At 52.9% G+C, this 26,759-nt stretch overlaps 1 protein-coding gene across 2 annotated transcripts; it reads right to left on the reverse strand.

The window, feature by feature from the left end:
• Positions 1-1,454: 1,454 nt before the first annotated feature.
• Positions 1,455-26,717, reverse strand: Ulk1 (unc-51 like autophagy activating kinase 1). Of its 2 annotated transcripts, none has more exons than XM_059248806.1 (28): positions 26,604-26,717; positions 26,139-26,231; positions 26,015-26,056; positions 16,058-16,090; positions 15,799-15,835; positions 13,055-13,228; positions 12,884-12,957; positions 12,573-12,674; positions 11,624-11,682; positions 11,458-11,540; positions 11,120-11,170; positions 10,793-10,881; positions 9,714-9,861; positions 9,161-9,221; positions 8,895-8,984; positions 8,402-8,527; positions 7,953-8,098; positions 7,754-7,840; positions 7,095-7,363; positions 6,251-6,444; positions 5,862-5,971; positions 5,644-5,787; positions 4,933-5,027; positions 4,577-4,749; positions 4,381-4,499; positions 3,914-4,071; positions 2,974-3,109; positions 1,455-2,899 (listed from the first exon to the last, which is right to left on the reverse strand). In XM_059248806.1, exons 1-28 carry the CDS (start codon positions 26,715-26,717, stop codon positions 2,844-2,846), a joined length of 3,063 nt encoding a protein of 1,020 aa, XP_059104789.1. In that variant the 3' UTR covers positions 1,455-2,843. The 2 variants fall into 2 exon arrangements, with proteins under 2 accessions (XP_059104789.1, XP_059104788.1); XM_059248805.1 differs by having other exon boundaries at positions 4,933-5,123.
• Between the last annotated feature and the right edge of the window lie 42 nt (positions 26,718-26,759).

A 26,759-nucleotide genomic window follows, 5' to 3' on the forward strand; every position in this document is an offset into this window, starting at 1 on the left:
CCGCCCGGCTCTCTTATTTTTTATGTCCCACTGGCATCTCTTCTTGCCTCTTTTCCTCTTCTTCCCAGAGTTCCCCTCTCTCTCCCAAAGTCCCACCCATTTTCTCCTGCCCACCTATTGGCCATTCAGCTCTTTATTAAACCAATAAGCAGGCACCTTAAGCAGAAACACGTATATTTACAGCAAACAGATTTTCCCATAACAATCTCTAGGAAAAAACATTGCTTCTAAGAATGCCTTACCTACAGTCCCTTTTCTGCGGTGATAATAGTGTGTACTCCAATAAAGCTTGTCTGAGGATCAGAGGACAGAGCCAACCACTAGGTTAGACAGAGGTCAGGCAGTGGTGGTGCACACCTTTAATCCTAGCACTCGGGCGGCAGAGATCCATCTGGATCCTGAGTTCAAGGCCACCCTGGACTACTGAGATTGACTCAGTCTAGGAGAGAAACATAGCCAGGCAGTGGTGGCACACACCTTTAATCCCAAGAAGTGATATGGCTGGGTGGGGACAGGAACTAAAGGCTCTTTTTGGCTGAGGCCTTTTGGGTGATGGAGTGTACCTCACAGTCCCAGCCACTCCTAAGTCTGAGGCAGGGGAAAGAAGATCATTTGAGCCTAGGAATTTAATACCTTGTCTCTGAAAAGTGGGGAAGGTGCATATCCAAGTTCCTGCTGACAGTAGGAACACAGATGCTACCACTCTATTAGCAGTCAGAGGATTCCTTGCAAAAAACATGAGCCTCACGTATGTAAAACCTTCAACCTGGTGCATCTCCAAAGGAACCGAAAGCTGGTGTTCTCAAATGGCCTAGAGAATTGACCTGCCTTCTCTGGATTCTCTCCTGGCCCAGTGTGAACTGTTTTTTCCTGGGATACACAATGGATCCACCCAATTATCCCCGGATCAAGCTGGGGTTTGCTCCCAAAGCTGAGTATGCCACCACTGGCACCATAAAGCCCTATAGGAAAAGGCAGCCTGCAAATATGGACCCAAAGGCAGGACCAGCAGCACGCCAGGACAAACAATGACACCACATCAATAATTCCAAATTTTATTTTCTTAAACTGATATGACACAGTGAAACGCAAAAGAGGTGGACTCACACAAAATTCATCTTAAAATTGACAGGCTGAGCCCTGCTTTGGAGAGCAGGTTTGGCTCATGCCACACACAGCCAGCCACACGCATACACAGCCACCCAGCAGCCATTAGGAACCAGGTGGTAGGTAAGGAGCCCTGTGCCAGCCTCCCTGGTGGCTCTGGATTCCAGTTGGCCACAAAGCAATAAATACAACATGTTACATGCAAGGGAGGTCATGGGGTGACTAGAGAGGCTAGTCTTAGAGATCTGCTTTTCTGTATGTCCAAGCACAGTGGCAATATTTCAAGTATTGCAAAAACAAAACAAAACAAAACAAAAACACACACAAGTGGTGTGTGTGTGTGTGTGTGTGTGTGTGTGTGTGTATGTGTGTGTAGTCTATAACTCTGAATATTGTTTGGGGACAGCAACCCCAGGTCTGCCTTGTGGACACCCAGATACTTTCAAGTATGCATGGACAGAGCAGTGACAAAGGACTAGCAGACCAGGAAGGCTGAGAAGGTATTAGCTTACGTCCACCCTGGAGCCTGGAAGACAAGCCTCAGCACAGATCCTGAAGGCCATCAAGCACAGGAGCCAGACTGACAGGAAAGCTCCAAGGGAGACATTTTTGCATATGTTATTTTTCACCCACACCTGCCCGCTGCATGGGGAGGACGGCATCTGGGCACTGCCCTTTCTGCCATCGAACAGGGACAGTTGATAGAAACAGCCAGCCACACACTCACACATGCACACAACACCACAGCAGGTAGCCTCATCTCACCCTTAGCCACACAGCTGGTACCGTCTCCTCCATCGGAAACACTCAGAGCAATGCTCTGCCTTCCCCTCCCCACCCTTCCAATTCTTAAACATCTTAATTTTCCTTTTTTAAAGAAAAACTGAGTTTGGAGGGTGAGGGTGATACAATTTAGGAGTAAAGTGTGGAAGTTCTGAGTTTAAAAAGCATGGTGCTTCACAATGACTGTCCCTAATGAACATTTAAACAGGAGGACTGTTTCTCCCCTAGGAGGCAAGCCTGTGTTTTCCTCCAAAGACCAGACACAGGTGGAGGTGCACACTGGGCTATTTATACACGTAGACATGGTCTGCATCTGTACAGCATCTTGGAGAGCAAGAGCCAGGAACGGGAGGCGGGTTCCCAGCAGTCTGAGGGGCTGGCTGAGGTTCTCCAGTCTCTGTCTGCATAAAGTGCTCCGGTGACTTACAAAGCTGGGTGGGTAGCCTCAGAGGGAGAGGTTCCTAGAGATATCAGGAGGCCAAAAGGCCACACCCTTTTTTCCTGGACAATGGGGCAAGTGAGCTGTGAGAAAAAGCTCGCTTTGGCTTCGAGTCAGCAACAGTCTCAGGGCCTTGCCTGTCCACAGGGCTGCCGTGGGCTCTGCAGGTGGCAGGTGCCCACGTTCACCAGCCTACCACCTCTCAGTGCCACACCTGCCTGCCAAGGGAGACAGCTGGGATGGATATGCTCAGAAACTCCTGTCCCAGTGGGCAAGGGAGCTGTCCCTGGCACTTTGACGTCCATCTACCAGCAGAGACTGGCAGCCTAGGAAGCAAGCGTTGCATCAGTCTATACAGGTCCACCACGTAGCATTCCTGCTGGACTTGTCTGGCAGCAGTCTCAGCACCATCGGATCAGTGTCAAGAAGGACAGTCTGCCAGGTTTCAGACCCTACCCTGCAGGGTGGCAGAGGGGACTGGACTCCAAGGGCACAGCAGGCTGGTAGCAACCAGTCAGGCACAGATGCCACTCAGCAGGGCCGAGAGTCTCCGCTCAATGCACAGCTTGCCTGTGGAAGAGGGAGCATGAGGTGGGGAGGTCACACCTACCACCCCACTCAGGCTGCCAGGGAAAGGCACTCACACTTGGCAATGTTCTCAATGTCCGCCTGGTCCGTGAGTGTTTGCTGTAGCCCCTCCAGCAGTAGCAGGGCTTTGTGATAGCGTGGTACACAGCCCTCTCGGTGTTGGAACATCTCGTCCAGGGCAGCAGATTGCACCTGTAGACGAAGGCAGAGCTGAGCAGGGTCAGAGCAAGGCAGGAGTGGCCTGAATGCTCAGCACACTGCACACTGTGATTGGCTCAAGTTCATCTGTAGTGAGCATGAAAGAATGGCTAATTATTAGCCTGGTGGTGGTGGTGGTGGTGGTGGTGGCGGTGGCAGCGGCGCACGCCTTTAATCCTAGCACTTGGGAGGCAGAGTCAAGCAGATCTCTGTGAGTTTGAGGCCAGCCTGGCCTACAGAGCAAGTAAGTTCAAGGGCAGTCAGGGCTACACACAGAAACCCTGTCTAGAAAAAAAAAAAAAAAATGGCTAATGTCCTGGGGATGGCTAAAGAATTAAGGAATTAGCTACATAATACTCATAGTGCCAGGTGACCTGCCTGCATGGTGGCCACTGTGCTGTCTGCTTGGCTGGATACAACAACCAAACCCAACTCCAGCACAATCGGTGGCTCCATGGGCAGTGTGCACGGCACTCATTGTGTCGTCCCACCTGAGAAAGAAGCACGGTTTGGCAGATGTGTTCCTCGTAGGTGAGGAAAAGAATAATCTCAAAGCAGAAGCCCTGCCTTGGGCTGTGATCTACACGTTTATGGAAGAGACTGAATCTCAGGGAGGATGGCTAGGACACTCCCTGAACTGATAAAGCCACACAGTGGACAGGGCAGTGCCAGTTCATGGGAAGCCCCAGCTCCTGCTGGGTAGAGCATCCCCTAACGTCAGAGACCTCTAGCACCTGCCAGTACCCTAGGAACAATATCCCAAGCCCCACCAGACAAATCACACAGACTGCCCCATACCATCTGCACGGCGTGGCTAAGGATAAGCCGCTCAGCGGTGACACCATGGATCCTATCCAGCAGCCGTTGTTTGTCCAAAAAGAATCGATGAAGCCGCAAACTGAGGCCCTGACAGGACACCACGCTGGCCTTATACAGTTCATTTAGTCTGCGTACCACTAGGGTAGAAGAGTCAGTCATTTCAGGCCCACGGGAGTATAGGACCCCCATAGAGGGCTGGAAAGCATGTGAATAAAGGGGCATGTTCCACTTGCACAACAGCCACAGGCCCCAGCTGTCCCTAGCCCTATGTAGCAAGATCAACATCAGTCCAAGTAGCTCTGTCCTGGGTAAACCAGGAGGCCAGGCCCTGTGTACCCATTCTGCCAACTGCCCTCTGGTGTGGCCTAGGCCTACCCATGTGGCCTTATCTGCCCTCTCTCTCTCAGGGTGGCTTGCTCACTCTTACCCCAGCACCACATCCTCACCCTGCTTCACAGTGGATGAAAGGCAGAGCTTGCCAGCTCGGATCTGGCCAATGGCAGTCTGTAGGCCCGAAGATAGAAGCTCAGCCACCTTCAAGTATAGTACCAGCTGTTCTGCAAAGCTAGAGGGCAACGAACAGGTCAGAGGCAAGTCAGCAATGCCCAGGAGCTGCCTTCTCAGTCCCCAGGCAACACCTACCCCCAGTCGCGGCTCAACTGACTGATCTGGTCAGCCACAACACTTTCCTGAAGCTGGTACTCAGGGCCCCCGGCCGCCTCACTGGCACTACCCTTCAGGGCTGCAATCTCCAGAATTTGCTGTGCAAATGCAAGTGTGAAGCGCAGATTGTGTAGGGTCTCCGTGTGCTCTTGCTGAGGAAGCAATAAAGGTCAGAGCCTGGGACACACAAGTGTGTGTAGCAGGGCTGAAAGGTTGATCTGCCAAAGGGGCGCCTCCCCCCACCCCACCCCACCCCACCCCACCCCACCCCGCAAGTATTAAGCAGGCAAGTCAGAAGGGAGCACCCATGCTTATCACCTCCCCACAAGCCTCACCTCCATGAGGGTCTCTTCTGGGAGGTCAGGAGCCTCGAATGTCACAGCCCCCTCCAAGTTGGCAGCAAGGGGGTCAACAAGGCTACAGCAGTGGCCTGGGGCAGAAAGCTCAGGGGCCTCACCACAGGCCCCAGGTACTAAGTGGCGGGCAGAGGAAGAGCCGGCAGAGCCCAGGGAGCTGGAAGAGCCCACTGTAGGTAGATGGCTGGTAAGGGATAGGCAGCTTGCCTGCTTTTCACCCTGCAATCTCTGGCCCTCTGAACTCCATCTCTAGAGTTCAGATGTGCCTCAGTTCACATTCTTCCTTATCCTGATGTTTCAATAGGGAACACGACAAGTCAAAGGTGCCAGCACCCCTAGGGCTCCATCTTAGAGTACTCTAGCTCCTAATACTTAAACCCACATCTGCTCAGAGAAGGCAGAGAAGCCATGTGCGGAACTGGGTGGTATAGGTAAGGCAAGGCAACCATTGCCATCATTGTGAAATTCTGGATCTATTCTGGAACCAGGACTCCCAGACAACAAAGATTGGCCTTTCAGGGCAGATGGACACAGAGACTAGCATCTTGGGCACCACCCCTGCTCCATGTACATGCTGAGAATGCCACAGACTTTATAAAAATGGATCTTCAGGACTATGCTACAGAACAGGGATTTTGCACTCAAGAATCCCCATCCCAAGGTGCTGCTCTTACTTGGCATAGCCCTCACCTGAGAACATTCTGGTGCGGGTGCCCTGGGGTGGTGTGGTACCACTGGGTGGGGAGCCCACGGTGAACACCACAGGTGCTGGGCTGCTGGCCCCTCCAGCACGGGCTCCTGGATGCAGGGTCCCTCCAAAACCAGCAGAGGGAGCTAAAGAATAAGGCAGGCTCAGGGACCAGGCGGGGGCCACACTCCCCACAACACACCCACAGGCCCTCACATACCTATCTCCATAGGCTTCTCCTGCAAGCTATCTGTGCTGCCTGAGTCAGAGGCCTGAGTCCCAAATGCAGCCTTAAGCAGCAGATCCGTAAGGCGGCTGGTGCTGAAGGACCTGAGGAGGCAGGAGGGGAGGCCGTGTGTGCGGGGAGGGCCTCTGGGCTCAGCAGCTGGGGCCCTATTTCTGCACACAACCACACCTCAGGCTAGTCCTAAGGAGCTGTAGTTCTCTAACTCACCTCATTTTTCAAACAAGGAAAACAGGCTGGACTGCAAGGGCCCACCACCAATTCCCAACACCTGCCACACTGGGCAGCCAGTGCATGCGGTGGTGACTTTGGTCAGAAATGATAGGAAGGACAGCTCCTGAGCACAGCCCTCCCAACCCACTTACCGGCCAAAGGGGCCCCTGGTGTCTTCAGCAGGCCGCAGGCCAGAGCCCAGCTGCTGGCCCTGAAAAGGACCCGCCTCTGAGAGGTCAGGCAGTGTGCGGTTCCGAGGGGGTGTCATTACTACACCCTGCCGAGCCAACAGGGTCAGCAAATTCTGAGAGCTAGGAGCTTTCGGGAAGTCAAATGAGGGCCCCGCCTAGGAGGGAAGGACAGCACTGAGAAGGTCCACCTCAGAACCCACAGCCCAGGATGGAGCCCCTGAGGACATCTGTCCCTCTAGATCAGGCACTGAGGATATATGTACAGGCTCTTACAACATGAGGTGGCAGCTGCTGTGTGGGGCACCCTTTTCCAAAAGGAAAGCTAAGAGAGAGAACTACACCATGTCTCTAAGTCACACAGTGGACTTGTGACATTTTTTTGAAATGGAGTCTTACCAAACAGCCCATTCAACATTCAGACCCTCCCAAAAGCTAGGCTTATAGGCAAATGCCATCATGCCTAGTCTGAGATTTCTTCCCTATACTCAAACCAGGCCTACTCATCCTAGGAAAAAACTTGTGGTGCCACACTACCACAGGGAAGCAGCCATGGCCCAGAAGAGACATGGGGCCCGGGCTTTCTTCCCAATGAACTGCAAGGCCTATCAGGGAAGCTGGCAGTCCCCATTCTGTGAGTCCTTACGATCTCCAAGAATCACCTTCCCTAAACCCCTGCTGGGCACCTCCAGGGAAGCAGCCTGAGGGTGAAGCCCAACAGGCGGCCAAGACACAGAGACCAGGTCCTTTCCCACCCTGTGTCCTTCACCAGAGCTCAGGCCCTCCTAGAAGTTAGCCCAAACATTACCTTGGTGGGGGAGCCTAGGATGGGGGGTAGGGGACTCCGCTGTAGGAAGTCAGGCAGCTTAGGTGAGCCACGCAGTGGCCGGCAAGACTGTAGCCCCGGGCATGGCTGGGGTGCGCTGGCCTGGGGTGGGCTGAAGGTGGCTCCCAGTGGGTCTGTTGGGGGCTTGGGCAGCTTGGGGCGCACAACATGGAAGTCAGACAGGTTGGGGGCACTGTGCAGGCGGCAGCCCAGCCCAGTGGTCCGTGGAGAGTGCTCAGGCACAGAGGAGCCTGGGGACAGGGACAGGGACAGAGACAGGTTTCTGAGCTGGGCACACTGGGAAAGTACCAAGCAAGGCACTGCCCCGCTCTAGGTCTCTGTAGCAATCATTCTGGACACCTTACTCCGAGAACACAAGAACTCTTACAGCTACCTCAGGAAGCCTCCATGGAGCAGAGGCACAGAGGGCTGAGCATCTATCCAAAGCCACACAGTTGTGGAGTACAAGGAACTGAGTGGCAGGAGGCATCCTCTGTGATCCAAAGGTTGATGCTAGACTATTTCACAGTACTTCCTACTTTCTCCCTAAGAGCAGGAGCCTCAACAACGAGAAGAAGACCCCAGCTATCCTTCATGCCTGCTCTACAGACGCTTAGGCCAGGGGCTGTGCCCACACCTACCTGGTCGTGGTGATCTGCCAGCTCGCATATCAGCTCCTTGTGGGGAGGGCACTCTGCTCCAGCCGGGCCGCTCAGGGATGGTTCCCACTGAAAAGGGTGGCTAGATCAGTCCACAGCAAATAGAGGGGTCATCACACCCACCCCACCCACTCAGATGAGAAAGGAATGCCCACTGGTTCTCATCCCCATATAGACTTACCTTGGGGAGAGGGTGTATAAGGACGGCCACCTCCTAATGACAGCTTCCTGGCCAGCATGGCTCCATCAGTGTGGGAAGGGGGAGATGGGCTGGCCCGAGCAAAGCCCAGGGGGCTGGTGCTACCTGACCTTCGGATGGCAGAGGACCTGCACATAGTCAGGGCACATGAGGTCTAGTCAACATCACTGAGGGCTCCTTGATGTTACTGAGCTTGTCCTTGGCTATTCTGGCTTACAGACACTGTAACTGCTAACCCAAATTGCCTTCTATCGCTTCTATGAAAACACTCATCCAACCCCGAACATTTACTTTAGTCTACCAAACACATCTTGCCAACAAGATGGGTTTTATGAGCCCAGGAGCCCCCAGCAGTTACAAGAGTTCTACAAACTCCATGACTGTCACAGGACAGCTGTGGCAAGACTCTCACTAAAGTCAGGGACACTAACCGGGCTGCCTGGTGCTGAGTAGGCGATTGCAAATTCTGCTCGATGCGCTGGTAGTTGTGCACCTGAGTGGGGACAGGAATGGGGACCGAGGCACCGTACCTGTTGCTGGAGAAGGGGCCAGGCCGGCTGTGGAGAGAGGGTAACCGCTGTAGACAGCACTGGAAGAGGCTCAGGCCCAGACACATTTGGGGAGAGAGGTCTCAGCTTTGCCGCCCAGGCCTGAAGAGCTGGCTTCACACTGTACCCACTGCACACGTGTCTGTGTGACCCCCACAGGTGTTCCAATAACCTAATCTAGAGAAGGTCCTGTAGGTGGTACCCTCAGTTGGTCCCCTTATCAATCCAGCCACACATCAACAACAGCCCTTCAGTGGGACATCCATATTGCCATGTCTGGCCAAATCTGATCGAATACAGGACCTATAGACACAACAGATCTTGCCAAGAAAGGTGGCCACGACGCTGAGGGTCACTGGTGACCATCTATGCTTACCCAGAGGGACTGGGAGAACTGCTGCAGGTTGGAGAGGGAGACGGGGTGCGACCATGGCTCTCGAGGCCAGCAGAGGCCACCAGCGAGCTCCTTGTGGCAGAAGGACAAACAGACACCTTTAGACAGATGCATCCAGACCCTAAACTCCCTTACCAGGCTTCCCTAAGGGGGCCCAGCAGCCTTAGTCCTTCCCAAATGGCCTATTCCAGGCCAAGACCCAAAGGCCCGACTTATCCCTGAGCAGACATCAAAAGAGACTTACTCACCCACTACACAGCAGACTGTCAGGTGGGGGCTTGGCAATGGCTGCCTCAGCTACTAGGTCACCTGTGGAAGAAGAAATCATCTGACCAAGGTGCCCCTGCCTTCCCTGGCTCACCTGACCCCTCTCTGTCTCTCTGTGCTCTGTCCAATGTCCCTGTTCTCCCCAGAGAGTACAGTCTCGGCAGCGCAGTTAATTGCTAATACAGTGGCTTTGTGGGGCCCCAGTGCAAGGGCAGTCTACTCCAGGACAAAAGTGGACACTGGGTGGCAGCCCTTCTGCACCACCTATGTGTTGTACAGACACTACATGGACCACCCATGTCCCTTTTTTTATACTCTGGAACCTGGGCACAAGGCTCTCCAGATACACCTGTGGTGATGACATCCTCCCCAGAAAGTTCAGGGCTCTAGAAACCCATTCCAGTTGCCCATAGGGAGTCAGGTCTGAACCCCATGGCCACATGCATGTAGAAGTACCCAGTTATCTGATACACCCTTATACTCCCCCAACGAATACTGTGTGTGAGTTTGCCTGCCTGTGTAGTGGGACCTGACCTGGAAACTGGGCTGGGACCATGACAAAGTCGTCTGTGTCACAGGAGTCTTTGCTGCTTCCACCAGAGTCCCGGGAACCCTGCAGAAAGCCAGCAGCGTCGGCTGGGGAGGTAAGGGTCTTCTGTAGCTGCGGCATCTCCCCCAAGGACTGCAAAACAGAGCAGGGTTTGTGAACTGAGCCCACAGGCAATCAACCTCCCCAAGAACAGTGCAGGCCACAGTGGTGCTCAGGCCCACAGTGCTAAGCAAGGGGGCTGGGCTTAGACATTCTCTGCAGCAGAGCAGATCTTTCTCTTTTCTTTTTTTTTTTTTTTTTTTTAAGATTGTTTATTTATTACATATACAGTGTTCTGCCTGCAGGTATGCTTGGAGGTCAGAAGAGGGCACCATCTCTATTATGGATGGTTGTGAGCCATCATCTGGATGCTGGGAATTGAACTGGGGATCTCTGGAAGAGCAGCCAGTGCTCTTAACCTTTGAACCATCTCTCTAAAACATTAAAGGCAAGTCCCTCTTTAGCGTTAGTGTCAGGAGTTTATACACACACTGCTTGGGAGCCTGTGTATGTATAGGCAGCTCTTAGCCATTCATGAAGAATCCACCTCTGGGACAGTGTTCACCCCACCTCTCTACTTCTATATAGTAACCAGGGGACATAGAGTAGTGTCCCTGTGAGGAAGCTGCCGCTGCAAACCAGCACCAAGCAGGCACCATGTCGACACACCTCCAGACTCCAGAGCAGGTGGTAATGGTTGGCACAGGCATACTTTTCACAGAATGAGCACCACCCGGAAGGAGCCCTCACCACCAGACACAGACCGCAGAACCTGCTCCCAGTTATGGGCCTAACCCAAACACTAGGGAACATTCAGATGGGGCTCAAGCCCCATACAGGCATGACCAACAGACCTGGCACTGGCACTGAGCAGTGAGAGCGTGGATCCCTTCCCTAGTCAAGCAGGACACAGCTACACAGACCATGCCTAAAGCATGTAAGGACCAGAGGCAGCTTCATCTGTTTATGTACACCTATTGCTATGCATTCCATGGCCCAACAGAAACCCAGGAAGCCAACTCACCGGCGGGGAGGCCAGGTGTGATGCAGAGCTACTGCTAGAGCTGCTGCCGGACCCTGAGCTTGGATACGAGGGCACAGGCACAGGTGGAGCTGCAAGAGGAACGTGGGTCAGTATGCACACTGCTGGACCCACTGCAGCTCTGAGACGTGGCTGCCTTTGACTGGCCCAAGTACTCCAGTTCTCACCACAGAGACAAGCAGCCAGCATCAGTGGTACCTCCAGTGCCCCCCACTTTCCCAAGGTGTCTCCCAAAATAGCATGTGGCACCTATAGACATGGGGAACATGTCACAAGCCCTGTCTGTGCCCAGGACCTCCAGAGACTCACACTTCTTGATGGTGGTGCTGGCATCTAAGAAAGGGTGGTGGAAAAACTCATCTGTGGATAAAAAGAGTGAATTACCTTGGTGCCCGTGACCCCGACAGCCTAACCACAGAGCCCTGGGTGTCAAGGCCAGGCCCCAGCTACCTGGGCAGAGGAAGGGCCCCAGACGGTGGCTCTGAGAACATCTGACCCCCATTTCAGCAGGGTCCGTTCTGCCAGCCTTGCTGAGGTAGGAGGAGCCCAGGGCACTGCGGCCCTGGAGGCTGACAGCAGACGGCAGGCCACGGGTGCCGGGATGCTCACTAAGGCCCACCTAAGGGTGCCAGGTGGCCTGTGCTCACCAAAGTCCATGCGGTCCTTGTGGTTGCGCTGCAACAACGCCAGCAGCAGCTGCCTCAGGGGAGCTGATGTCTCCCGCGGGATGCTGGGAGAAAGAGAGGATGAGTTTGAGCAAGAGTTGTGGGGTGCCGGGGTGGACCCGCCTGCAGAGTATGGAGGGCTGCTTACGCAGGAACTAGTGTCTTGTTTTTCTCATAAAACAGGCGCAGGTCCTGAGGGCTGCTGGCCTGTTGGAGTAACAGTGAAAAAGTTCAGTCCTGTGGAGTACCTGCTACCTCAGAGTCCTGCCACCTACCACTGCCTCGCCTCTCAAGTGCCTTCGTCCCCAGACATCCCATGAGGCACACAAGGACCAGGGGAAGGCAGGTGGGACAGAGGGAGTCACCAGACCCTACAACTGAGGAAAGGGTGGCCAGGGCTGGGTATATATTCCAAGGCTGATCAGGGTACACGGAGCACCTGTTGGGGACACACTTGGGAGGCTCAGGGGTTGACATCCCAGAGATAGGGAGTGGGGTTAGTTCTTAACCCGAATAGTCAATGTTGGCAAGTAGGAACTATGCGAGGCCTATCAACTTGGGGTCACTGCAGGCATCAATACCATGTCTTGTTAAGGCAGACACAGCCCTGGGTTCTCAAATTCCAGGTTTGGGCACCTGCACATGGGCTAACAGCTGCTTTAGAAGCAAGCAAGGGTGGGTGGAAGGTCCATACTGAGACATGACACTGACCTCTGATGGGGTCATCGCAGAGGTGACCCTTAATTTACCAAGCAGAGAGGGATGGCCTAAGCCCTAGATAAGAGGACTGTTCTGCTAGGCAGGAAGTACCTGTGTGGCAGAGATCAGGAGTGACTGGGCAGGGCCTAAGGGCTACCTGACTCTTAAGGAAATGCAGTGTTTTCAGTGACCCCTGGAATAGGGTATGGCAAGAGCTTTCACCTAGAGGATGCAGGATAGCCAGCAAGCTCATACCTATAACCTCAAACTGATTCCCCATCTGGCAACCCTGTACTCTTCCATGCTGGGGACACCACCCTAAATGCCACCCAAACTGACCCCTACCCTCTAGATCTTTGGGAACTCACTAAGACCTTAGTGTCATGGGGCTCACTTACCTGAAAGGGGGCCTTCCCTGTCAGACACTGGTAGACAATGGTGCCGATGCTCCATAGGTCAGCCTTCCCATCATAGTGCTGGGACATGATGACCTCAGGGGCCTACAGGGTGACAACACAGATCAGCACTACTGTACAGTAGTATGCAATAACCAGTAACAGGTGCCAGGCACCAGCCAATTGGAGCAGACATCTGCCTGGTATCAAGCAACCAACACACACTACCAGAGTAATAACCAACCAGTTTTGACATGACAAAATGGTACTGCCCCGCCCCGCCCCATAGTCCTGGACCATGAGTGGGCACATACCATGTACATAGGAGAACCGCAGAGTGTGGCTGCCATCATGTTGCTTTGGAGGTACCGGGCAAATCCAAAGTCGGCTGTAGGAGAAGCACCCAGATTGTCTGAGCTGAAATTGCTCTGGGCAGGGTCCCCTGCTGCAGTCTCTCAGGCAGCCACCACCCCAACGGGTCTCACCAATCTTGACTCGGATGTTACTAGGGTTTGCTCGGCGACCCCCAGGATTGGACAACAGAATGTTCTGGGGCTTCAGATCTCGGTGGATGATGCCCTTGCTGTGTAACAGCTGCATGGCACCTGCAATCTGCTGTAGGAACAGCCTGACAGTGTCTTCACTCAGTGTGCGCATGGCTGTAAGAAAAGGCAGGCTCAGGGGACTCGGGACACCATGGTCTTGAGTGTACATGGCTGTGTGGAAAGACAAGCTCAGGGGCTTAGCACCAATGTCACTCCTCAGACCCTCTAGCGAAAGGGCCAGTACATTCTGCAAGCCATTGGGCACCAAGGCCAACTTGTCTTGCAACCTCCAGAAGCTGATCCTTTCTTATTTCAACCACAAAGTCCACCTGCCCTCATCCCATGCATCCTTGTAGGACTCCCCTCCGCATCAAGCCCTAACTGCTAGCTCTTGGTGCTTCTGATAGCACTCTACTTGTCTTGGTTTCCACTTCTCCATTGACACCTCCTTCAATCTTCTACATCCCTGTGCCAGGCAATCAATCACCAGGCTTTGTCCCTAGTTCTGGGACAGGTCTTTTGCCTCCTAGTCCACAGTGGCCTCCAAAAAGTAAGCATAAGTGAAAGTGGAGACAGGGACTAGAGAGATGGCTCAGCAGTTAAGAGCACTTGCTGTTCTTGCAGAAGACCTGGGTTTGGTTCCCATCACCCACACGGTTGCTAACAATCTATAACTCCAATACCAGGGGTTCTGGAACCCTCTGTCAGGTGCCAGGCACAAATGTGGTCCACATACATACATACATACACATAAAAACAAAAGCTTTTTGTTTGTTGTTTTGTTTTTCAAGCCAGGGTTTCACTATGTAGCCTTGACTGTCCTAGAACTCATTCTGTAGACCAGGATGGCCTTAAACTCACAGAGACAAGCCTGCCTCTGCCTTTGGAGTGCTGGAATTAAAGGTGTACACCACCTCCTAGGTTTTTTTTAAGAATGTAGACAAGTCTGGGCAGTGATGGTACCTGTGTGCCTTTAATCTCAGCACTTGGGAGGCAGAGGCAGGCAGATCTCTGGGAGTTAGAGACCAGCCTGTCTGCAGAGATAGTCAAGGCTACACAGCTAAACCTTGTCTCATAAACAAACAAACAAATGAAAACAAACAGTGAGTAGCTCTACACTCAGGCTAGACAGGGCACAGGCTTCACTAATAGTAGTTCAGTGTAGAAATGTCTGATAACCAGCTAACTCCCTCCCAGGTAGGAGCCATAGCAAATGGCACCTCACTGGTAACCAGGTCTGAAAAGTGTGAGTGCAAGGACCACCCACCCAGAGCTTGGCAGGCAGACACCAAAACATGTACACCTTAGATATATACATTTGGCAATACCAACAGAACAAACATTCACTTCAGATCCAGTATGGACCACCCAATCCTTTTTGTTGGGACGCCCACTCACCACAGCCCAGTCACTTGACAGGTGGCTAGTCAGGGAGCCTACAAGAACTAACACACACACATGCTTAGAGGTCTGTGAGCACCTGAGACACTCAAAAGTCAGCCCTGGACTGGCCTGCTCACCCTTTCCTCCTCCACAGACAGGTGACATTTGAGTCTGGCCTAGGGCCAACCTAACACCTGTGGAGCCTGGAAAGTTGCCAGGAACCACCCAACTACTGAAGGTCATGGGTGCAGCATGCTGCCCCAGGAGACAAGAGCAAATACTGGGCGGGCAAAGCTTAGCACGGCTCAGCCACGTGAACTTGAGCATGCAGTGAGCTGACATGCCACTGCATCTAAGGCCAGGAGCCTAAAGACAGCATCCCCATATCTACTCCACTGCTGACTCATCCCAGCAGACCTCGCAGGGCCCTCTTAAACCCAGGGTCTGCTCTGATGGCTCAACAAGAAGCTAGTGTCTCAGTCTGGGGTGGTGTCCAAAGGCTCCAGCAGAGGGAGGACCCAAAGAACAGAGGGCTGCTCAAAATGCCCGCATCCCTCTGGGGAATGCTCAGGAGGTTTGCTAGGGGGTACTTAGGACCCTAGAGTCCCCACTCTTAAAGAAGCCTGAGTAGCGGTCACTTCCTTCAGTCTGAGACAGCAGGCACATCTGGGAGGGGCTGCTTTGAGCTATCAGTCCCCACTGTTTCCTGTTTTGTGTTTGCCAAGGTGAAGCATTCTGAATTACAATCTTGGTTAGCCACTGTGTCCTTCCAGGCCTTGGGCCAAGGTCCCTGCGTTGTCACCACTTGCCTCTCTCTCTCAGACCCTCAGAGCTCCATGGAAGAGGTGTCAATACCCTCACTCTGCTCTTCACAATCCACCCACTTGCTGTCTTTCAGTGGTCCTGAGCTCTCCTGCTGCCCGAAGCTTCCTTGGCCTGCTGGGAGCGCCTCTCTCCTTAGTCTCTACCCACCAGACACACTCAGAGGTCTCTTGGTTCAACTCCACACATACTGAAGCTACTCCCCCACCATGAAACCCGTATGCCCTCCCTGCCAGTGCTCACTCTGACCCACCTATTCTGCTTGTGTCCTCATTGCCACCAAAACAGCAGAACCGGACTATTCTGCTCAAGCCACCAACCCAGCATGTGAGAGACACTCCATCAACCATGACCAGGGTGGTGAGGCCTAAGGCCTGAAAGAGCTGGGCTCCCTTCTAGACAGCCCCAAAGCAGGAAGCAAACCAAGCTGGCAGCATCTTAGGCTAGCCGCAGTATCCAGTTGGGGTGTGCCTACTCACTGTGCAGATAGTCAGCCAGGTCTCCACCATTACAATACTGCAAAAGACCAGGGACACACCATCAGAACACGGCCAAAGACCCTCCAGCCTTAACCAGACTCCTTAACCCAGTATCTGTTCCTTGGACCTTGTCCAGTATAGGTATCCTAAAATCCCAGCTAGGAATGTCAATAGTGCATGCTTATACCCATCCACCCCTATCCCTCTCTCTGCCCATCCCTCTGGGCCCTGTGCTTGCTCTGGCCCCATGGGAACTCACCTCCATGACCAGGTAGACAGAATTGGCCATTTCCTGTAAGACAGAACAAGCCATTTGAGATGGGAGTGTACCCTGCATATTCTCTCATGAGATATTACTTGAAAGAGCCCTTGGCACTTGGGACCACTGGTACCCTCAACATGTCATCTACCTATAAGGTTTGAGGCAGAGTGAACATGGCCATGTCTAGGTGTCCTCTGTGGCCAAGATTAGGAGACAGGAAGACAACTGTGGCAAGTGGCTTGGGAGATAAGTACTTGTTTCATGGTCATACCAAATGAGGCCTCAGTGTCTCAGACCCTACCCAGGTCTGAGGATCTCTGTAAGGTTCAGGGTAGGAAAAGGTTGATGTGCACATGGACCACTACCTATGAAGGTGGCTCCTGTTCAAAGGGAGCTGACCTTGACTCTTAGACCCAAGAACTGCTCAGCTCCCAGTTCTGGAATCCACAATGCCAACAGATTATAGGCTGGTACTGTCAGGCTGAGTCAGCAATAAGGAGGCCTCCAGCTGTTCTGATCCTGCCTTGTAGGGCTTTAGAGGCTAACAGACTCTCCACAGGAGGCATCGTGGTCCCCTCCCTCCACTGACCTCTCTCAGGTTCAGACGGACCCTCACCTGGGTACCAATATGTTCCCTTGTCTAATCAAGTCTCAAAGGATAACTCAGCTTGGTGTGAACAGGGACTACCCATCTGACAGGGCCAAGCCCCAAACTGTGGTGCCTCCCATGGCAAATCACTCCTCAAAGCTCTAACATCCACAATTCTCACCTATTTCATTGACAAGAAACTTGGGGCCTAGGGGAAACAAGCCAGCCAGGCTGGGTCTAAGCAACCTGCAATTCTTTCTCAGGCAGCATGATCCATGCAATAGAGCTGCCAGATGGGTGGAACAGGCCTTAGGAACCACAGGAAAAGGCCCTCCCTCCTATAGCCCACAGCAAGAAACCAAGGCCCCACCCCATTCCCACAGCACTCAAGGACGATGCACTCCCTGATCCTCAGGAACTCAGCTGCAGATAGAGAGATATATAGGAGGTTCCTCAAATCTCTTCCAGGGCCTGGACCAAGAGGGGACTGTAGAAAGAACCCTTCTGATAGCCTGTGAGGGCTAGATGGGACAGACACCCTAGACCCCAGGTGACTCCACCACAGCAACCAATGGCCACCTGCCCCACAAGTCAGCTACCCCAAACATGTACTAAGACTCTAAGGACTCCCTCCTCCTACCCAGCCTCCCAGTCCCTATGACTAATGCTTACACATGAACACCCCACAAGTAACAAAAAACATCTGAACACCTGGGATGTGCAAAGAGCCCACCCATGTGCCCCAGAACTGCACCAGAGAGGTTGGGGAGCTAAGAAGTGTGTTCAGGCAGCCCAGCTGTCCCATTCCAGCTGTGTTCCCCAGATTACAAACTGGGCGTAAGCCAGGCCTAGACTGCTTCACCAAGGCCGGTATGCTCAAGACCCCCAAGTCCCTGCCTGAACTTACCTGCCCTCCCTAGAGGAGGAGCTCTGCCTTAGCCACATGTGGCTCCACTCCCGCCTCTCTTTGCCTTCCAGGCCAGCTGCAGGACACAGAGACTGGGGCAGGTGATGCTCTGTAGAGTCCCCAGTCTGAGCCACAAAGGAAGGGTCAGGAACAACTAGGAAGGAGATTAGGGACCCAGGATGGAGGGATAGGACCAGGAAAGAGGGACAAAGTCTAGGTAGGATAGGGACCAAAATGAAGGAACAGCCTGAGGCTCTTTCAATTTGACTGAAGTGAGAGCTGGAGGTGGGCTCAGGGCACAGCAAAGGTGGCAGAGATAAGGACCCATAAATAGCCACTGCTGCTCACACCCGCTCCTTCTGTATCAGAGAGCCTGTCTCAGCAGCTTCAGCCTGCAGCCCAAGCAAGGGAGGCTGCTGGGGCCACTTGCTGTGAACACACACAGAGGGTGGCAACTAGAGACCTAGGCCTGTCCTTATCATTAGCACAGTTCCCTGGGGCATGATCTGTCCCAGAGCCCCAAACTCATCCACCCAGCCAGGACAAGCAGGGACAGTGACAAGGACAGACAAAAAGATCTGGAAAGACAAAGATGGGACACCTCTTTCAGAGCTACTAACCCAGTACCCCTAAGTCTGTCCTCTCTGACACACAGCATCATGCCTCCTGCCTCCTTAGAGGCAAAGCTGCCAGTGAACCATGGGACTTCAGCATCTGCACACAGTCCCTGGCCAGACCCTGTTCAGTCCTTCCCAGAAGGTTTTGCTAAGAGACCCAAAAGGGCACAGGGTAGAGTGGGGTCAAATTCAATTCATAATATCCAGCTTGTTGCCCCACTCTGACCTGCGACTGTCCCAAGAGAGCCAGACTTCCATCTGACAGTGAATGTTCCCACCAGGCCTGAGCTGTGGCTTTAGTCCCCCACTGGTAGCACCATCTCAGCAAACCCTCTCAAACTTGCTCCTTGTACTCTCCTGCCTCTGTGCTCGACTTCTCTGAGCCCCACAGAATACCAGGCACAAGGATGTTCCCCAGCCAGTTTCACAAATGAGCAAGCCAAGGCCCAAGAAACCAAGGGACATGCCCAGCTCTGTGAAGCAGCAGGGCTCGCCCAGGCAGGCTGGCTTTCATACCATCTTCCATCTCCCTGCCTAAGCCAATACCCAACCAGCGCCAATCAAGTTGGAACTCTACTGCCTGCCTCCAGAGCAGGGCCATGCTGTCTCCAGCCTGGAGGGAGCTGAGGTAAACCACAAAGCAAGAAGGGCCTCCAGGCAGGAGCTTTTAAAGGGAAACAGCCCACCCGGACCTGACCCCTCCATTACAATGAAGCTACCCTCCCTAGGAATAGGGGTAGCAGGCAGAGGCCAAAGCACAGCCACAGTAGTCACAGCTGCCCTGTCCCAACCCACCTGGAGCTCACCCAGAACCACCTCTCCAGCCTCTGCTCTGCTCAGTTGGTTTCTGCAAACTCTAGGGGCCCCACAAGACCCTTCAGGAACCTCGAAGGCCAAGACTGCTTCCCTAGCACACACTCCAGGATATTGAGCAGACAGTAGTCCTTCTCAGGAGTAGCTTTCTCATCACAGCCTCCCACACAGTGTGGCAGGCAGTCTTCACCATGATGGGGAATGCCCTAGGCTCCCAATATTGCCACTCTGCCAGTCAGGTCCCATCACTTAGCCCTCATGAAGAGAGGAAGGTAGCAGAGAGTGGCCAGCGGACAATTCACAGCTAACAGTAGGGCAAAGCAAGTATTGGAGACAGACACCCCCTTGCTGAGCTCCCTCCCTGTGCACAGAAACTCACAAGAGCAAAAGAAAACTTAGGAGGGAGAATAGAATCAGCGCTCCTGCAGGGGCTGGGTCTGCTACTCAGGGGTGCACTGCTGGCCTAAGAGTCCAGCACCCTGGGAAGCTGCACGGGCATCTAGGCACGTAGGAGGCTGCCCCGCCCCAGACACTGAGATATTTTGCTTAATAGGATCCCAGCTCTCCACCCTCTGCCTGCTCTACTCTGGTCTGGTGATCTCAAGCTGGGTCTGGCAGGCGGGTGACATGCACTGACCCAATTAACTCCTGAGGAGCCAGGCTTCTAGACTGCAGAAGGTGGCAGGGCTACAGCCACAGAAAATGCTGGGCTCTTCTGGACAGCTGACAAAGGCAGGCCAGCTCATAGTACCAGGGGGTAAGGAAGGTCCACTCTGCCACACTGGGTTCCAGCAGCAACCCAGGCTGGCCTCTTGGAGGAGGCATCCTGTGTCTAGGTAGGGCTCCAAGCCTACTGCCATGTATCAACTTCTGCTATGGATAGTCAGACCCCTCTGTGAGAAGCCACAAATAGTGCAGGAGAACAGAGTGGACCCTTGGGAATACAACTCCATATAGTTCCTCTCCAGGACCATATTCCTGTAATCTAGCTACAGCAATTCCAACCACTACAGATAGTGCACAGTCAGAAGTTACTGAATACCCTGAAAAAAACGGAAAGCTCCCCTCAACAGAAAGTCAGTCTACTTGCAGGAAGTACACAAGCCAGCCAGCCAGGAGACCAGAGCCACACAGGACAGGAGGAGAGGGCTGGCAGTCTCCAGAACATGGTATCTATCCTACACAGCCATGGCCTTGAGGGTGTATTTCATCAGCCTTGCAACCTCCATATTTTTATGTCATCCACAATTCAAAAGGTAAAAAACCTTGGTCCAGCAGGTAAAAGAGTTGATCACCAAGCCTGACAACCTGAGTTTGATTCCTGGGACCGATCTGATAGAGACACCAACTTCCGCCAAATTATCCTCTGACTTCCACATGTTGAACATGTCTGCCCCCACACTAAAAATTTAAAACTCCAGTCTTCTAGTAGTTTCTGAATGATGACTAGTCTCCACACCCCTGTGACATGTGCCTCCTTCAATTCTTGGTTCAACATCAACCCCCTATTTTGGACTTAAAAAGATAAAGCGGGGAGGGGGTTAGGAATCTGGAGAGATGGTTTATCAGTTAAGATCACTGGTTGCTCTTGCAGAGGACCTGGGTTTGATTAACAGCACCCACATGATGGTTCAAACTGCCTATAACTCAAGCTCCAGGGGATCCAACACTCCCTTATGGCTTCAGTGGGCACTGCACACACATGATACACTTAATACATGCAGAGAAAACACACACAAAATAAAAATAAATCTTTTTTTTTGTTTTTCGAGACAGGGTTTCTCTGTGTAGCTTTGCGCCTCTCCTGGAATTCACTTGGTAGCCCAGGCTGGCCTCGAACTCACAGAGATCTGCCTGGCTCTGCTCCCGAGTGCTGGGATTAAAGGCGTGCACCACCACCGCCTGGCATAACAAATCTTTAAAAGAAATAAAAATTAAAAAATAAAGTGGGAGCTCAGCAAGTTGGCCCTGTGGGTAAAGCTGCCTACCACCAAGCCTGACAACCTGAGTTTAGAGTCCCCAGAACCATAGCGGCAGAATCACCTCCAAAGATGTCCTCCAACCTTCACATAGGCACTGTGACACATGCATCACCCCTCCTATAACATAGGCAAAGGTTTAAAAAACAGTTTAAACAAAGAACCATATGGGGCTGGCTGGAGAGATGGTTCAGTGTTTAAGAGCACTGGCTGCTCTTCCAGAGGACCAGGGTTTGATTTCCAGCACCCACATCACCACATCACAACCATCTGTAATTCCAGTTCCAGGGAAACCAACACCCTCTTCTGCCTTTCACAGACACCAAGCATGCAAGTGGTGTACACACACACACACACACACACACACACACACACACACACACATTTTTTTCAGGCAAAGCATCCATAGATATGAAAATAAAATAAACAAGCTAGGAATGGTGGTGCACACCTGTAATCCCAGCACCTAGTAGGATGAGCTAGGAGGATCACAAGTTTAATGACAGGTAAAGCTATATACCAAAATCTAGTCTGAAAGCTCAATATGTTCATTGGTGTATGCCTTTAATCTTGAGGAGGAAGATGGAGATCAGAAATTCAAGTTTAAGGCTAGCCTTGGGCTACAGGAGACCCTCATTCAAAAGACAAAGAAAGAGCTGGGTGTGGTGACTGGTGGGTGTGGTAGTGTATGCCTTTTATCCCAGTCCTGGGAAGGCAGAGGCAGGCAGAATTCTATGAATTCAGGGCCAGCCTAGTTTATACAGTGAGCTCCAGGTCAGTCAACCAGTCAAACATACACCTATCTCAAAAAAAAAAAAAAAGGAGTAAAGGAAAGGAAGGGAGAGAGAAAGCACATTCAATTTTGTAGGTATACAGACTGCAGACTTATCTGAATCCTGGCCTATCTCTGTCTGGGTCCACGTGACAAAACACTATCTTCACTGTGGATGGGAAGGTCATGACCAAACCCACATCACAGGCCAGTGATGAATACAGACACTCCCCTAACCCAGACAGAAGAACTCAGAGCTAGTCTGTCTTCAAGGTCCAGGTGAGTCACCTCTGGGCAACCTGGCAAGGCGTAGGGCTTCAGAGAACCGGCCAGACAGCGTACTAGCCTCCAGGGAGTCATCAGCAGTAAGGCTGGCAAGCAGGCAAGGACTGAGCCTACATCTATGGCCTGATATTATGATTCTGACAGTGTCCTCTCTCTCAGAGCAAGAATAAGTCCAGACATTGAATGCTGGATGAGGAGAGAGCCCATTCCACCCTTGGTGAAGGCTATGTGTTCCAGCTGCCTCCCCAAACCTCTGGTGGATGTAGAAGTGCAAGGAGTTAGAGGTTTAACTCTGTAAGAGTATGAGGTAAGCATGCTCAGGTCCCTAGGTTCAACTACCAGCACTACCAAATAAAGGAAGAGTTTGTGTTATGTTTTTTGTTTGTTTGTTTTTTTGAGACAGGGTCTCACTATATAGCTTTGACTGCCCTGGAACTCACTATGTAGACCAGGCTGGCCTGGAACTCAAGAAAGAGCTCTCTGCCTGCCTCTACCTCCCAAGTGCTGAGATTAGAGGAGTGTACCCTACCCCTGGCCAGGTGTTATGGTTTCAATGCTACCACAGGTTCACATGTTTAAACACTTGGTGCCCAGCTTGTGGCACTGTGAAACCCTCATGGCTAAAAGCATGGCTGGAGGACGTTATAGCCAGGCCACTTGTAGTCTGAGCTCTCTGCTTCCCTCATTGGCCAACGTGTGAGAATCATCATCTTCCCCACCCTGCCTTTCTTGCTATGATAACTAGAACCTGTAGCCAAAATAAACTTCCCCTCCCTTAACCTGCTTCTGCCAGGTGTTTGAGGCCAGACTGGATACACAGTGAGAATCAGGTTAGCCCGATGGTAGAGTGAGTCCTCGTCTCAAAGGAAGGAAAGAAAACAAGAGGGAGGGGAGACACCTATGTGTAGCCTATCACAGAAGAACTCTTTTCTTTTATAAAAAGCCCATATACGTAAAAAACATTTGCATAAACAGGGTGGTGGTGGTGCGTGCCTTTGATCCCAGCACCTGTGTGAGGCCAGTCAGGTCTTCAGAGCTAATCAACAACAAAACCATCTGTATAGATAGACAGTACCAAGTAAGTACAGCTCTAAGAACTTTAACTCAGGTTGTCACCACAGACCCTGGTATTTCACAGGTAAAAACGCAGGCATGGAGAGGTCTCATATGGAGGGACACAGCTAAGCAACACCTGGAGACGGGCTTCAGGGCTCAGGGCCAGACCACCAGGAATTACTGAACCCTGCTTCCAACATGGGAGACAAAAGTAGATCTGTTTACCACTGCTCAAGATGAGGGCTCTGAGATCTCAGCACTTAAGACATACTTTGTTGGAGCTGGAGAGATGTCTCAGCAGTCAAGAGCATTGGCTGCTCTTCCAGAAGATCTAAGTTCAATTCCCAGCACTCACATGACAGCTCACACCTGTCTGTAACTCCACTTCTGACACCCTCACACAGACATACATGCAGCTATAACACCAATGAACATAAAATTAAAATAAATTATATATTTATAAAAGGGGAGGGGCATATTTTGCTCTTTGCAGAAGACCCATGTTCTAGTACCCAGTATCCTCCTCAGGTAACTCACAACTGTAACTCCAGCTACAAGAGACGTCACGTCCTCTTCTGACCTCTGAAGGCACCAGCACACACGAGACATATACTCACACATATATACATAAATAAATAAATCTTTAAAAAGAACAAAACACTAGTACGATTTGACTGAGATGAGGTTTGAGCCAATACACCCTCAGGAGATGGACAACTGCCAGATGACCATCGGCATTCTCTCTCTGGGGGGCAATTTGACAACAGTCACTCAAACTACAGTATGTACAACTCTTGCCCACGGCTCCAACTTCTAGGAATCCATCTACATCTCCTTCCTAGCCAAAGTGCCCAAGGCCAGTCATGACCACATTTTGACTTGCCAGAATCCCGGAATAGCTTGTGTCCCTCAGGAGGGGTTAGGTTAGTACAACGAACCACAGTCAGTCAAGGCCTGGGCACCACACGGCCTTAAATAACCACAGCAACAGAGATGGCAGCAATACCACCTATGTTCCTACTGCCTCAACCTGTGACCTGACAGGAGAGCCAGGGCTGCAGCACAGGCACTACTTCACTGCAGTCCAGCTCTGAGCCCTGAGCCTGCAAGCCGTCATTCCAATAAGGAACCAAGTGTGATTCCTCAGGGCAGGGGAGACATCAGTGTGTGACAAGAAACTGAGGCGACCTGCCTTCTCCAAGAGACCATGGAGGACAATGGGGATAGTATGGTAGGAAAGGTACACATCTCCAGGGAGCCATCCAAAAACTGTGGGGATGCCTAAGAGAAGAAAGAACAGCAGGCCTCCATCTGCTCAAGGACTGGAGAATGACTTCTGTATTTTTTTTTTCAGTCCCTTCTGCAGTGTTGGGAGACCTTTCTTGGACAAATCATCTTTTCCTCTGGCCAAAGTGTGTATCTTAAACAAATATCAAGGATACAGAGCAACAACCCCCAGGCCATGCGGTGAAAGGCCCTGGAACCCAGGGAGAGGGCAGGGGCTCGCATTTCTCAGCACTTCCTTTGGGCAGAGGAAGCCACAGCCTGGCTAATACTGGAGGAAATGGCAGAGGTCCTCCATCAGGTGGCCAACTGGATGAAGCAGAGGAGTGGAAACCAGAGCTAGCCAGGCCTCAAATCTGCAGAGGATCTAACCAACTATCTGTCCATTTCTGAAGACAACTATGGAAATGACCAGGCCTGGAACTGTGGGAACCTGGCGGGGACCACAAGGTGGGATGAGGGCCAGGGTGAGTCCCTATGAAGGTCATGTCATCTACTCATCCCTGGGTCCTCCAAGAAGCCCAATGACTGTACTGATGTGGCCCTGCCCAGAGCACCCGGGACAGGGGGAATGGAGGAAAGGCTGGCAGCAGAAGGACACCCTTCTGGACCCAGAACACAATGTCTCCAGCTGTTGCCAGGTACTCCCTGTCACACTAGACCTAGGCCCTGCCCACGGTCACCTCATGACATGTCACAGCCTCCAAGGTAAAGCTGGAAGAGGAGCAGGGGAGGGAAGGAAGGAAGGAAGGAAGGAAGGGAGGAGGGTAGGAGGGTAGGAGGCCACCAAAACACAGCTGCCCGCTGGGAACTTCCCTCAGCCAGGGCTGGTCCCGTGGCCCCCAGTAAACAGGTTTCAAAATCATTAGTCAGCACTTTGCTCGGGGACCAGCACCTAGGGTTCCTGGTCCCCACACGGGGCTTCCAGGGCCTCCAGCCCCTGCCATCACTGGGCTGGGGGACCTGGAGGACAACACTGAGGCTGACTGGTCAGCTGGCTTGCTTGCTGAGGCGGCGGCGGCGGCGGCATCCTGCGGCTAGGTCCGGTGGGCCCAGCCCCAACCGCCCGCACGAAGGAATCTCCAGCAGCCCCTCCCCCTCCCAGCCTCTGACGCAGGAGTGGGCTGGCCAATGCCAGGCCGCTGAAGCAATGTCAACAAACAAACCCGCCAGCCCAGACAGGTGGGCCTGCCAGGGACACCAGATGCAGTCAGGGCCACTGGGTCACACAGTGTAGACTGGAAAGGGTCCTTAGCACCAGGATACGCTAAACCCGAACCACACACGATCTGAGCAACACAATCGCCAGAGATCCAACACTAGTGTTTATGGCCGCCCGCCTTCCTTCCCCATTCAGGCAACAGACAACCTTGGGACAGGGAAGGGGGAATGCACAAGACCCAAGACAAACTTGGACCAGACATGGGGGTCTCCAGGGCCCTGTAGGGCTTCAGAGTTGCGCAAGCCAGGGACACCACATTCAGAACCCCAGCTCCTTTCACCTACACCACACCAGTCTAAACCCACTAACTGTCCACTGGGGGCTCCAGCCCCTGGCAACCAACCTAGAGCCTGAGGCTGTGAATGGGTCACCTGCAAGAATAACATTACCCCTCCCCCAAGCCCCACAGCAGCAAGCCTCCCGGCCTTACCTGGAAGTCATACAACGCCACAATGTTTTCGTGCTTTAGTTCCTAGGACACAAATCCAAGTTTCTCATGAGCGAGACAAGAGCTGGCCCACCCTCTCTCCCCCTCCCTCGAGGCGCTGGCTCACCTTCAGGATTTTGATTTCCTTTCCCAGCAGTGTCTGGGACTTGGCAAGGTTCTTCTTGTTAATGCATTTGACGGCCACCTCCAAGTCGTGCTTCTGAAAAGCCAAACGTAGAACTTCAGGGCTGAGAACACCCCTCCCTCTGCCCCCCAAGCTGGGAACACACTGATGGCCTAAGGTGGCTGTTCCAAGGGTCGTGGCATGGGAGGTTGCCAGAGGCAGGCAGGTAGGCTCTCTCAGCTGGGCCTGGAACCTAAGCGGATGGAGTCCCAGGCTAGGTTCCCAGGACTGGTCTGACTCTTCAGGGCTAGAGAATCCTGGGCTGGCGTCTCCGGGCTTCTGGAGCTAGGGTAGCAGGTGGGTTTCTGGGGCTGGGGTCCTGAACTGGGTTCCTCTACGGATTTCCGTAGGTAAGGAAAGTCGGGGCTGGGGTCCTGGACTGCGGGGTCCCCCGGGAGCTTCACCCACCTCACGGTGGCGACCCTTGAAGACCACCGCGAAGGCGCCGTGTCCAATCAGGTCCTTGCGGGAGAACTCGAACTTGCCCACGGTCTCGACGCCGCCGCCGCGGCCCGGCTCCATGGCGCGCGCGGGCCGGGGGCGCGGGCCCGGGGGCGGTGCTCC

Source organism: Peromyscus eremicus, chromosome 23 (genome assembly GCF_949786415.1).
Source record: "Peromyscus eremicus chromosome 23, PerEre_H2_v1, whole genome shotgun sequence".
Lineage (NCBI taxonomy): Eukaryota > Metazoa > Chordata > Mammalia > Rodentia > Cricetidae > Peromyscus > Peromyscus eremicus.